The 14,111-nt window shown below is 33.5% G+C and overlaps 1 protein-coding gene across 3 annotated transcripts; it reads left to right on the forward strand.

The window, feature by feature from the left end:
• Window positions 1-1,825: 1,825 nt before the first annotated feature.
• RpS6 (ribosomal protein S6) lies at window positions 1,826-4,373 on the forward strand. 3 transcript variants are annotated; one of them, XM_077441728.1, is made up of 6 exons: window positions 1,826-1,951; window positions 2,745-2,949; window positions 3,018-3,163; window positions 3,489-3,650; window positions 3,895-4,041; window positions 4,190-4,373. In XM_077441728.1, the coding sequence occupies exons 1-6, from the start codon at window positions 1,946-1,948 to the stop codon at window positions 4,280-4,282; spliced, it is 759 nt and encodes a 252-aa protein (XP_077297854.1). In that variant the 5' UTR covers window positions 1,826-1,945; the 3' UTR covers window positions 4,283-4,373. The 3 variants fall into 3 exon arrangements, with proteins under 3 accessions (XP_077297854.1, XP_077297860.1, XP_077297868.1); XM_077441734.1 differs by having other exon boundaries at window positions 1,853-1,951; window positions 4,196-4,319; XM_077441742.1 differs by having other exon boundaries at window positions 1,853-1,951; window positions 4,208-4,319.
• Window positions 4,374-14,111: the final 9,738 nt, after the last annotated feature.

The following is a 14,111-nucleotide window of genomic DNA, read 5'->3' on the forward strand; positions in this document are numbered from 1 at the left end:
CAGTGCCGTAACTAGGATTTTCAAACCACCCCTCTGGAGTCTCCCCTTTAAAAGATAATATAAGACAAATAAAAAACGCCGCATGCGAAATTTTTTACATAAAACTTTAAAATAAAAGTTCTAAATGTAAATATTAAAGTATCAAAATATTTTTTAATTCAAATTTACGCAAAATTTGGTTAATGTAAAATATTTTTAATTCAAATTAGTAAATTTATCAAATTTACCAATTACAAATGAAATATGACTTATTCCAATTTCATAATAACTGGCACATACATAAATGTACATAATAATAGTTAATAATAATAATAGGAACATGAATAGGGTGCTTTAAAATGAATTGTTGAATTCAATCATCGTCATTCTTATTCTTAATTTCATCATCTTTGTTGTTATATTTATCTACACTGCTAATTTGGTGCAAAAGTTTCTTATTTTCTTTTATTTCTGTATAGAATTAATTCTGTGCATGAAATATTATGACAGTGGAAATTTTCAACCTTTTTTTTTTCTTATAACTGATGCATGACAAAAAATTTATCTGTCCACTGATCATAGAAAATATTCTTTCTAGATTGGCATTTTAACCAGGTATTGCAAAAAAAAAAAAGAATTTTTTTTAATAATTCCGAATGAAATTTGAAACAGGAAATCAAATTTCTAAAATTTTCTTTAAATTGTAAAATTGATCAAAACATATTGAATCATCCACAGCGATGTTTTTGGAGGCAATAAATACTATCGAATTTTCAATCTCTTCCCAAGTTGGAGCCCTATCTAATTTCATCCAAATAAAACTATTAAAATTTGATAGTTTATAAGTCGATAGTATTATGGGGGATGAACGAATGAGACGACTGGCATGTTAATGCACGTGTTTATTATATGACAGCTGAAGACAGAGTGAGTAGCAGCTCTCCGAACCCAGCCGAGTTGGTTCCCACTCGCAGGAAGGCAACCAAACTCGACCATGTCGTATAAGCGAGCCGCCACAGTATCCATCGAGAGCTACCCCACGCGAACTATCATACTAACGAGAACTCGAGTGCTAAATATTCCCTATTAGCGATTTTCATGGTAATGATTATTGTGCGCGCGATCGCAATGTGGGAAATAATCCAAATACCAATATTTAGACACATTGAGAAAGCGACACATCGTTTTTTTAATAATATTATTATTAAATCTATGAATTTTTTTTTTTAAATGAAAATTTTTATTTAAATCAGTGAAAAATCGCAATAAAATGATAAATAGATAATGGTAATAGTAATAGTGACCCACCCATTGCCATTTAAATCTCTTCGCTGTCTCTACTACACCCTTATCATAATTCTAACCCACATATTCCGTTTCCTATCTTTTTTTCATTCCATTTTATATCTTTGCCAAGCATACTAGCGTGTCACACTTCTTTGAGTACATTGGATTTTGGTGTAACATTTTGGCGTCCAATGATTAAAACACGTTGATCGAAGATCTTATTCTTCAGGTAAAGGGGCATTTTTTTTATTTAATAAAAACGCCGTTCATTCATCCTAATTTCATACGAATCTTTATTTCCTTGTTTTTTCTACCGGAAATGTCTATTATTTACCCTAAATATAAATAATAGCTGTTTTGTTATCTAATGTAATGTTATTACGCATGCAATAACTATTGAACATTAGTTTGGTCTTATCTACGTTCATTTAAAGTCCTACTTTCCTACATTCCCTATCCGGCCGTGTTAGTCTGCTAAGTAAGTCAGCTGGATCGCGAGTTCATAATATGTCGTCTGCAAACCAAAGGTGACGAAAAGGGAAATAATACAATACAAATAAGCTGTTTGAATAATGGTCGTGAATCGCGGGGTTTGTTTCCTTTCTTGTGGTGGTAGTGGTGACATTAGCTGCCGCTATCCTTTCTATGTCCGGCAAGTGAGGCGCGTGTCGCTGCCGACATGAAGGTGAGTCCCCGCGAGTCGAGGGAGGGTGATCCGCCCCCCGGCGAGTCCGCGCGCCCCCTCGGTCTTCGCCCCCCGCGCCCCCTGCGTCCTGGGGATCCCCCTCGCGCCGATGTGTGCGGATGTCGCGCGCCTCCTGACGTTCGCTCGGCTCAGCTCTTCTCTCCTCGCTTCTCCAGTGAGACGTGTCGAGCCAATTCAATTCCATCCATCCCATCCCATCCCATTCTATTCTATTCTATTCTATTCCATTCCATTCTGTTCCATTCCATTCAATTCAATTCGCATGTCATATTCGATCGGGATGTTTCACCAGACTAGAAACATAACCTCTACCAAATGTGAGGCTCGCCGCATATTGAACGGTAAATTAACCTAAAATTGTCGCCATTGCTTCCTTTGATATGTCAACATTTATATAGAAAGCTGATGTTGAATGTTGTTTACGGTTTTTTTAACCCCTACATGTGTTCAATACGCATTAATGATTCAGTCGCTTTGAGTTTTGGCCCTCCTTTTGAGTTTGGTATTGGTTATTGCTCACTCTAGATATCAAACAGGACTATCACTAAGACTAATACACAGTTAAACACATTCCTAAACTTTTTATAATTTGGGTTTTGACTTGCCACTGTGAGACCATATCGATCACTCATGAGCTTAATCACGTTTTTTTTTTAATAGAAATTGTGATTTTTATTGTTGTGATACAAATTTATTTTTTCGTATATGATATTTGTGTATTAAAGCGACGAAAAGATGATTTATTTTGAATTGTGTCTTCAAAAAATTTCAGTTGAACGTGTCCTACCCGGCTACGGGTTGCCAGAAGCTCTTTGAAGTTGTCGACGAGCACAAGCTTCGTATTTTCTATGAGAAGCGTTTGGGAGCTGAAATTCCCGCCGATGCTCTCGGAGACGAATGGAAGGACTATGTCCTTCGTATATCTGGCGGAAACGACAAACAAGGTTTCCCCATGAAGCAAGGAGTGTTGACCACCGGTACGGTTTCATAACTGGCTTTCTACACTTTTTTATTTGTAGATTTTGATTCATTTTTGATTTTGTAGGACGTGTCCGTCTACTGCTGGCCAAGGGTCATTCTTGCTACAGACCTCGTCGTACCGGAGAACGTAAACGTAAATCTGTTCGTGGTTGCGTCGTCGATGCTAATCTCTCAGTATTGGCTCTCGTCGTAGTACGTAAAGGAGAACAGGTATAATTATTATTTTAATGTTTAAAATGAAATACATTGATTTAATACAATATCTATAATCCAAAGTTCGTAATGTTAGTTTTAAAATTCGACACAGTTAAACACATTCCTAAACGTTTTATAATTTGGGTTTTGACTTGCCACTGTGAGACTATATCGATCACTCATGAGCTTTTTCACGTTTTTCTTAATTGAGATTTGTGATTTTTTTTACTGAAGTGATACATTCTTTTTTTGTTGTATTTTTATTATACAATTCAATGTTTGTTATTTTTAATTGTCGATTTGTTCCGTTAAATATTTCTGATTAAGTAAAATGTTACAGGAAATTCCCGGACTCACAGACACATCTGTGCCGAGCCGAAAAGGTCCCAAGAGGGCGTCAAACATTCGCAAGCTGTTCAATTTGGCTAAGGATGATGACGTACGACGATATGTGATCAAGAGGCCTCTTCCAGTCAAGGAAGGAAAACCGAAAAGATCCAAGGTATATTTTAACATCGCTCTCGACCCTGTTCCGGTGACAGTGAAGACTTTAACACCATTTCTAATTTGAATGGTTTTTTTAATTTTGCTGTTAGATCATATGGTTATGCTTACCCCACGAATGTCTTAATTTTTTTGAATTTGTGGTATTATTTTCGAACCAACATTATATCGTCTCTATTGTAACTACATATTTTATGAGTTTTTGAAACGCTTATTAACCTCGTTGATTGATCTTATTCCAGGCGCCCAAAATTCAGCGATTAGTGACTCCATCTGTACTCCAACGTAAACGTCATCGTTTGGCACTGAAAAAGAAGCGATCCCAGAAGCGTAAGGAACAACACGCAGTTTATGCCAAACTCATCGCCAAGAGGAAGAAGGAAGCTAAGGTGATAGTTAAATTCAATAGAAATATGTACAGTACACTATGTGTGATGTGAATTTTGGTCGTATAACTCTTAGAATCAAATCAATCATTGTGTAAAATTATCTTATTATTCTTCTTTACAATATATTAATGAAACTTATTTTGTTTAGGCTAAGCGTCAACAACAGTTGAAGCAACGTAAATCTGCTTCATTGAGGGAATCCAAGAGCTCTGACAAGAGCACACCATCCTCTACCAAGTAGATGTGAAATGGAATTATAATTTTATTATTTTAATATTTGGATAAAAATAAAAAAAAATGCAAAATAAATTGTTTTTTTTTTTGTAATTTCTGCTTTTAGTTTGATTTGTTCTGTTGTGTTTTTTTTATTAGATTTTCAGAAGCTACGGAAAATACAGTTTAAAGTTCATTAACCGAAAACTACTCGCTCCAAAATGGCAAAAAATATTGTTTTCTTGATTTTTTTGAATGGATGTATGTTGGGGAATGCATCTATATGTAGAGCTGAATTAGGTCAACCAAAGTCAGTTAGAATTATAATTTTTTTAAAGACTGACTTGAACCCTTTGAACTATAAACTACATTCAGTAGACCTACATGTACATGCTTCAGCAACCTCGCATGGTTTGCGCCTTGACGCATGTACATACATACACGTCTGTGCAGTATGTGTCTTCTAATATATCATTTCGAAAGAGACTTTGTATGTAAGTATATAAATATGTAATGTTGGTTAGTAACATCGAAAACAAATCTATGTTTCTATAACAATTCGATATACATTTTTTTCGATTCAAATAAATTTAATAAAAAAAACTGAATATTTACTATTAGATTCGCCATGTTAAAGCTGTTTATATTACAAATACTGAGCGAAGTCGGGTAAAACAACTAGTAAGCTTTAAATGTGTTGGAAAGTCGTAATGAGTAGATAGCAGAGGGCAATCCGCTTCTGGGGTGTCGTGGCTATCGTCGGCTTATAAAAAATTTTGGTTTGCTCGTATTTGCCATTTGCAATTGTTATTTGTCATCGCCTTTCGGGGATCCATCCCTTAGTAATGAGAGAACTCTTTAAATTTGCATGCTTGTAAATTCATTAAATTTTGTCAGTTGGTTTTTTTTTCTTGGTATACATCTACATATAAGTGAGGTATATTCGTAATCTGACATGTGAACCTTCAACCGCTTAGATTCCGTGTATGTATGGTTTCTCAAACCTTTTCTTCCGCGGAACGGTCCGAGAGGCTACATTGGTGGTCCAAAAAGCCTTGGTTATTTTATAATTTGCTATAAAATACATGCATTAAAACCATTTCAGCCGTATGTTGATTTTTCACAGAATACTTGAACATAGACATTACTATTAATATACATATTGTTGCGTGGACGTGAAGAGGGTGCTTCCAGAATCAGAGAGAAAGACGCAGGACGGTTACAGAAGGTCTTTATTCGTGTGCTCTCGTCGGCGCTCCAGGTAGGAATGGTCTCCAGGCTGAAAGCGCCCCATATTTATACCCGTTGGGCACAATACACATACATACACACACATGTAAACTATTGGTCAATGAGTGGGGCGATCCCATTGGTTTATTCATTCGGCGAGGACATTTTGGCGCGAACGAGAGATCAGGTGATTAGCGCTCGTAAGCCATCTGTCCACGAGCGCCATTCACCTAATCTCTACTTTATAATATTATATAAAAAAAATGTTTTGAAAAAATATTGTAATATTATACATATGTATGTCTCTATTTTTAATGAACAGATATTTATTTATTTATTCAAGTTTGGACCATTTCAGTATTTATAGGAATCGCTAATTCATCACAATGGTTCAAAATATAACAAAGATAGGAGAAAGAAAACAAATGTAGGTATACATACAGACAAAAATACTTTTATACGTAATCGTATAAAACAATAGCACTAACAATAAGAGGCAATAGTAAACATATCAAATAACAGAACCAGCCGTAAGTAATAATACTATGGGGCGCATGGAGTGAAACGACGGAATTGTTAAGGCTGTTAACGGTTTGTTAACGGAATTGTTAACTGTTTAGTGTGATGGGCGAGAAGGAAGTAAAGTAGCAACAGACCGACATGGCTGAGTTGGTCCCAACTCGCAGGATGGTGTCCGAAACTCAACCATGTCGTAGAGCCGCCACAATACAAAACCCCTGCCAAGCCCAAATGAAAGAGGGAAGTTCAAAATTTCATTCATGCATCACATAAAATTACAATATAATTAATAATTAATACAAATAATTATGAGCACAGGCTACCAGACAAGATAGGCTAAAATAATCTGCAATAACCTACGCTCACTGAGGTAGAAAACATCACATTCAGGCACGACAGCAACGATTTCATTGAGAAGTCGGATAGCTCTTGGAATAGGAGCCATTCGGGAAAGAACTGTGCGGGCTGGAGGTACAACCATCAAATGACGATGTCTACCACGCACGTAATTATTAGAGACATAAAGTCCCAACTGTTCTAGTAACGACATGCATGACGTATTATCACGTAGAAGCTGGAGACGAAAACTAATTAATGATAAGTTTCTCCGAATTTTAAGGGAATTATACACAAAAGGAAAGATATAGGGTAGAGATATGGGTAATACCCATACTCTTTCCTATATATGTATGTAACTACCAAAGTATCAACACTATATTTATGTCATTATTAAAATTTATATAGAAAAATCTGAAAAAAGGTGTAATTGGAGTTGAATTACATATTGTATGTACAATAAGGTACAATTTGTAATTCGGTGTAAGGTATACTTATGTGAGTTTGGAAAGGTTTCCAGAAAGCCAAAGTTTTTCTAGAGGTAAAATCGTAATTTCCTTTTAAAGTCTTTGTTTTGTTGAAAAGCGAGACACAGGTGTTGAAATCGAGCCCACATTCGATGAAGGGAAATCTCATTAATTTTTTTTATTTTACCTTTGTTTCTTTTCAATTTAAGTTTTAACAAGGTTTTTTTGTTTTACCGAATATTACGCAATTTTCTCCATCGCCAAGTTTCGAATGTAAAAAATCGTACGTTCTAATCACTGCTTTGGAAAGTTTCAACGTTGATTTCATCGCACGGGTCCTCTTTCTTCGTGCTTACTGTCGAGAAAATTCGGGTTATTAATCATCATAGCGTTTTGAGCGATGATGCTAATTACCGGTGATTTTGGCAACAATATGACATGACAACCGACGAATAATTATGATTACAAAATTTATAATGGAATTAGGTCAAGTTAAACAAATTATATGAAATAAATTTTCATCACGCAATCCTTTCACAAGACACGATATGGGGTTGCGTTAACGTCACTTCTTTTTTTTTTTTCAATTGTTGATCCATTTATCCCACGCAAAGGCAAAGTGTTCATAGGAGCTCATCCGAAATAGTTCTGCTTTCGAATCAGATTCGAAACTACTCGCATGTACTTGGACAAAATCGAAGTTCGGCTTTGGAAGTGTTCTCAAAGAGCCCAACTTTTGTTTCGGGACAAACTCAATCGTTCGGAAGTCCGTTTTGGATGGTTATGAATAATGTAGCACGAGTGTTGTGGCCTTCCGAGGTTACCCTTTCTCCTCTCACTATTTCCTATCTCCAGGTCTCGGCGGGATTCCTGCAAACTTGGTCCAAACTCAATCTTCTTGACCGGTGGCCGGTATAACTTTTGTGTTTCGGTCTGAAATTTAACCGTCGGATTCAATTGAATTATTCAGTTGAAATTGTGTGTGCCGGATAAAAGTATGTACGTATGTATCAGTGGCGTACGGTGGTGTTGATTTTGGGTGTGATGTGTATGAAAAATAAAAAAACTTGAAACGAATTTTATTATTATTTAGACATTAATTCGGTTTTCGCTCTTTTTAGAAATTAATTTTTCAATTACGCTTTCATAAAATAAATTTTTCATACACAGCACACCCAACAGCAACAATCACCGTACGCCACTGATATGTACATATATTTAAGATTCAATTTAATGAATTTTTTTTTATATGTACTTACATACATATGTACATATCAGTGGCGTACGGTTTCTACTTTTAATTTGAATGCGATCTCACTTTATTCAATTTATTTGAAATACTTGGAGAGGCGGCATAGCCGATGAATCTAAGAAAATTACAAAGCATACGTATAAAAATGTGTTAAATACAGAGAAAATATTAAAATGCATATAGATATGTATGTATGTAGAAATAATAAAAGTAAAGAGAAAGAAAATAGCAGTAATCAAAACAAAAGGACAAAAACTCAGTAATTTTCTGGAAATTTATTTATTTATACACTTTACAATAGGTGCCATGACAGATTGCCTCAAGGTGACACATATGGCCAAACTTTGTAAACAATTCTATGCACATTAAAATAGCAACATCTATGTACATACATATATATGGTAATGAAATGTATATTTATATTTCATTCATACATTCATATTAGTGCTTCCAATCCCGGAAGGTTACTTCAGCACCGGGATTGCGATGCTGGGAATTTCCGATCCCGAGATCCCGGTGCTAGCACCGGGATTTCAAATGTATAAGAAAAAAAATTTCAATTGCATGTTTTCATATTTCAAAAACGTTCAATTGCATTTTGCAAACTCTCCCGATGTTTCACGCAAAAAATACTCCCATATTGGCGTATTAATTTTGAGAGTTTGGCTACATTTTTTAAATTTTCGGTTCGCATCCATAAATTTCTAAGATTAAATAAATGACATCCGAAAATGTAATTAAATAAAGTACTTCTGGTTGACGGATGCTTACCAAATTTTATACATAACTTCGTAAAATTTCAGTTCGATAAATTAAAGGATTTCTTAGAAAAACATAAAAAACCTTGATTCTCTAAATTAAAAACTACTTTCGGTTTAGGAAAAAATATTGGAGTATAATATCAATAATTTCTATTACAGTAAGAAATTTCAGTCCGATTTGATGAGTGGTTTGGGAGATAATTTAATTCAAAAACTTAAAAAGAAAGAGGACACATAAGAGGTGGTACCTACTTTAAAAAATGAAAATCGTGTATCGATAAAAATTTCAGTAACCAATACCAAGTTTCAGTTCGATAGGACGAAGTGTTCAAAAAATCCCCAAAATACACTGACACACAATAAACATACAGACACTGACACAGAAGCACAGACACACACACATTTTTTCTAGATCACGAAAATGTGATCAGTGGTCGATTCTGAGTTCGAATCAGTTAAAATATGCTTCAAATATCATTGCCGTTGAGCACAATATCTGCGACACAATACAGGCCGTTCATACCATTTCGTGGAAACGGCAAGCCGGCGTCAAAACGGGTGGCAAACAAATGGACTATGACTGTCATTGCTCATCCCACCATTGTTCACCATACATATAATGTTGTTTTATGTTTTTTTCCATATTATTTTTGTAAAAATAATATTTTTAAAGAAATTTCTGCCAGCACCGTAATCCCGGTATTCAGACTAGTTTCAGCACCGGGATTCACGGTACCAGAAAACATCGGGATCCCGGGATCCCGGAATTGGAAGCCTTAATTCATACAGTCTAATCAAAACGATCGTTATAGTACGGCGAGCGTTATCTCACACAGATACACATAATAGGGATATGATGTCGACTTGTACGTTGAGTATACTTTCTATTTGATCGTAATTAAATAAAACAATTCGTTATTGAACCAATGGGGTTTGAAACGACGAATTAGATAGATTTTCGATTCTAATTGAATTTGAAAGTTTTCTTATTTATTTTGCTCTCGAGGCGAAATAAAGCGACGGGATTTTCTTTGTAAATATTACAGTGGAGAAAGTTGTCCGTAGGAAGGGATTTTTAGTATTGTACAAATACATATACATGTAAATATATATGTATTTGTATATTTGGTTTTTGGATAATTGATGGGCATTTACCGATGTAGCTAAATTTTAGCTGAACTTGGCGACATGGGCGCACACTTTTTTAAGGACGGTTCAGCTGATAGAATTCGCCACATTATTTTTTTTAATAAATGAACGTGGCCTTATTTTTGTGTGCCCCTATGCTTGGGGATTACTTGGAGATTGACATACTACTGATTCTTTGACAAATTTATCCATAGACGTATGTATCTATGACGCTATGTAAAATTGCTCTATAAATTGTTTATCGATGTTTACAATTTGCCAAGAAGGCGCATTGGGGTTTAAACCTATGTATAAAAATAAAATCTTGAAGTTTCGTATGAATATCAATATTGAAAAGCTTTTTCTCTATTGTATGCTCAGAATATGTACATATTGGAGCGACGTAACACTATAAATATAATATAATATTTCAGCATTGAAGTGGCCATGTTATGTCACGCCGTGTTGTATAAATATGCATGAAGCTTTACTTACATATACAAATGGATTATATTATAGATATATCTATATAAACTTTTCGATGAAAAGTTTCAGTGCCATTACGAATTTAGTTGGTAAATATGTAAATATGTATAATACTCATTTTCGTCTTTTTTTTCGTTCCCATGAAAATCTTAGTTAATTTTAAAGGTATGAACATGCAAATTTATTTTAATGTTGCGTTATGAAATTTTATATTTTGATGTCGCAAAACGGCGGCCTTGTTATAAAAGTTTTACGACCGCCGGGGGAGCCACAGCTTGAAATTAGGAAATAACTAGAGTGAAATGTATATAATAAATTTTCCGGTCTAGTTTCCCCTGGATGAATTAATGCCTTTTTTCCCGTCAGCATTGTGGATACAAATAATAATATACAATATAATGGATGTTGTGCCGCATAGTAATTAAACACCATGAAACGAGATATTGTGAAGTTTAACAAACGTTGATTCGGCGCGAAGCAATTAGTATAACCAGGAAAATTGTTTGATGTTCTACGATCCGACACAGTATCATAGATCCTTCGCTTTGTTATGGTAATAGTAACAATGGAACCCAAAGCAAAACATCCTTCGTTCCTGGATTTCGGCACAATTAAAGGATGAAATTTAATGGGCATTGTGTGGCAACAGGATGGTGCCTGGGAACACTTATTTATTAATTACGACTTACGTGAATATATGTATGCGTATCCTAAGATTTTGTCGCTGTAAGACTAAATAGCTCAAACAGCTTTATTTTAAAATTACGAATTACCATATATGTATTATACATGCGCAATTATCTAATAAATTCTTTTTAAAAACAAAATATGTAATAAATTAAAAGTTTACTTTATTTAGAGTGATCCTTGATGCGAAATAAAATTAATTAATTAATGATTGCAATTGTATCAGCGATGAACTAAGATTGCTACTATTTATAATATCAATACCAGCTCGTGAGGAGAGGAGATATATCGCATGGCTTAATCCAGATTCAATGAGATAAGATGTGAGAATTGCAATGAAATATAAACTTTCCCTCTCCCAGAGCTATAGAAATGTTCTCGCCATTTCAGTGCTTATTCAGAAATTATCTTTATCTAGTTTAAATTTAACTTGAGATCTCATATCACTTTGCAGATCTAAGTATAAAACTTTCTTGCAATTGCATATTAATATCAATTGCATTCACACTGAATCAGGAATATATTTATTTTTATTGTTTCTTAAGTTTGCTACGAGCTTTTCAGGAGAGGATATAAATTACTTGACTAAATCCAGATTCAAAGAGATACGATGTGTGAAAGCAATGAAATATAAATTTGCCTTCTTCCAGAGCTGAGGAAATTTACTCGCCGCTTTAGTGCTTATTCAGAAATTATATTTGTTTAGTTTAAATCTAACTTGAGCTTTCACATCACTTTGCAGATCTACATATATGAGTTTCTTTCAGTTCAAAATTATTATCAATAGGTTTTGACATTTTATCCTATTATGCTGTACACTATTATTCAAATAAGGCAATAAAGGTTGATATACGAAATTACCTACATACATAATATGTACTAAATTTATTTTTTATTTTTAAAAAAGTATTTTGTAAAATAGAGAATGATCATTAGATTAGAAGTCAATTTTAATAGAATTAAGATTTCATTTCAAAATCAAAATTAAAAATTAATATCAATTGCAATATCATGTTTTGGGGCTCCAAGGGGCCCCACGTGAACTCCGGTTGAGAAACTCTGAATCAGACGATTAAGGTAGAAAAATTCAGATACAGAAAACACCCCCTGGAATGTTTTTGGTGATTTAATATTGAATTTGAAATTCAATATAAGTATCAATTGAATTCACACTAAATAATCTACCATACAATCATGAATATATTATTTTTTTAAAAATTTTATTCCCAAAATCTAGTTTACTATTTCTATCCAAAAGTAGGCGAGTTTCCTAGAGCGTAATTGTAGAACGTAAAGATACACAGATAATTTAAAATAACAAAATTTTACTACAAATGTTGAATCACTACTGGATATGTAACTTACAGTGAAGTAAAATAGCGGTTTTATTTATGTATTTATAAAATAAAATTATTGTTGAGAACATCAAAATGCTACTAATGAAATTTTAATCGGGTGCCAAATTCCAGGAAAATGTAAATGCCAGTCGCACATTTTGTCAAGGAAAATGAACAGTCAATGTAAAATAAATAATTATTGGTAAGAAATATACCAAAGTAGGGCTTCCAAACCGGTTTAAACCGAAACCGAAAAGCCGGCTCTTTGACCATTTTTCAAAAAACCAAAAACCGGCTTTTTGGCTCGATCAACCGGCTTTTTAAGGTTTTCTTTAATTAATGTTTTTTTTCTCAAAATTAAGAATTATGAATTTTAAATTTCTATGAAAGATCAAAATAAATATGTATAAACGCTCTTAGGTAATAGGCGTATATTTCGTTGAACAAAAAAAAAGCTGCATTACTTTCTTTCTTGAGCGGTTTCTTTGAGATTTAGTAAAAGAACCAGGTCATAAACCAATAAAATATTATTGAAAGTATGTAGTTTCAATGACCTACCCAACTTCAGGTATAGAAAGCATAGTTATCTATCGCAAATCCCACACTATCGCAAATCCTTGTACTTGAAAACATCAAAAAAAGTAGTCAAATGATTTATGGCAAAATGTATAGGAATTTCCGAAATATAATTGATTTTTCTTCGAAGGAATTGCCCTTTAAATATTGAGGCCACATACCTAATTTTATTATGGATTTAAAATGTTCGTGATCAAATGAATTTGCCGTTTCAAATGAATTTGCTTCCGAAATTTGTAACGGTTGCTTTTGGATTTTTTTAAGCTAAAACAGATGCGTAAAAACAACTTTGAAATCTCTTTATCTATAATATATCTAGCTTATTTAAATCATTTAATTATATGTGCGTATTTAGGATCTGCCATTTTACGACTGTGATATATGTACATATAATACAAATTGTATTATTTGTAATATTTGTAATAATAATATAAAGTAATGATCTTATGAAAGTTCATAATGTTTATAACTTAATTTAATTTATAAAAAACTATTTTTTTTGCATAATATAGATATATATTATGCAAATATATACATACATATTTACATTTTTTTTTCGATATAAAAATTTTAAACTTAAAAAAAATCGTATTTTTCTAAAACCGGTGAAAGCTGGCCAACCGGTTTTTTATTTGTAAAAAAACCGAAAACCGGCTTTTTATTTCGGGCGGTTTTTTGGAACCCCTAATACCAAAGTAATCAACCCGTCTCTACGAGATGATCAAAAATATTTTAAAGAGGAAAATAATTTACAAACTATTATTAAATTTGAAAATGAGAATGCCATTGACCCAAGATGTCTACTAAGGCTATTTTTTTATGAATCCATGTATCCAACTAACTATCATATCATACATACATACATATAGCTGAGTTTCTGCTCGAATGCTATTTTTCAACTCGTGAATAGATTGAGGTCGATGAAGTGTTAAGATTTATATGGCGTCCAATGTATTAGTTCATTCGAATAACATTATCTTAAAATAAAAGCATTTGTGGTATAATGATATCGTATGTATTTATTTGAGATAACTAGTGAAAGTGTTAAGTTTTCAATTTAAGTGTTCACTAATCGTAA

This window comes from Arctopsyche grandis, chromosome 1 (genome assembly GCF_051622035.1).
Source record: "Arctopsyche grandis isolate Sample6627 chromosome 1, ASM5162203v2, whole genome shotgun sequence".
NCBI lineage: Eukaryota > Metazoa > Arthropoda > Insecta > Trichoptera > Hydropsychidae > Arctopsyche > Arctopsyche grandis.

Bases quoted from the DNA above. Each gene is read 5' to 3' on its own strand.
- RpS6 (XM_077441728.1), top strand. The intron at 3,164-3,488 runs GTATAATTATTA...AAAATGTTACAG, and splicing joins TAGTACGTAAAGGAGAACAG to GAAATTCCCGGACTCACAGA. The intron at 4,042-4,189 runs GTGATAGTTAAA...TATTTTGTTTAG, and splicing joins AGAGGAAGAAGGAAGCTAAG to GCTAAGCGTCAACAACAGTT.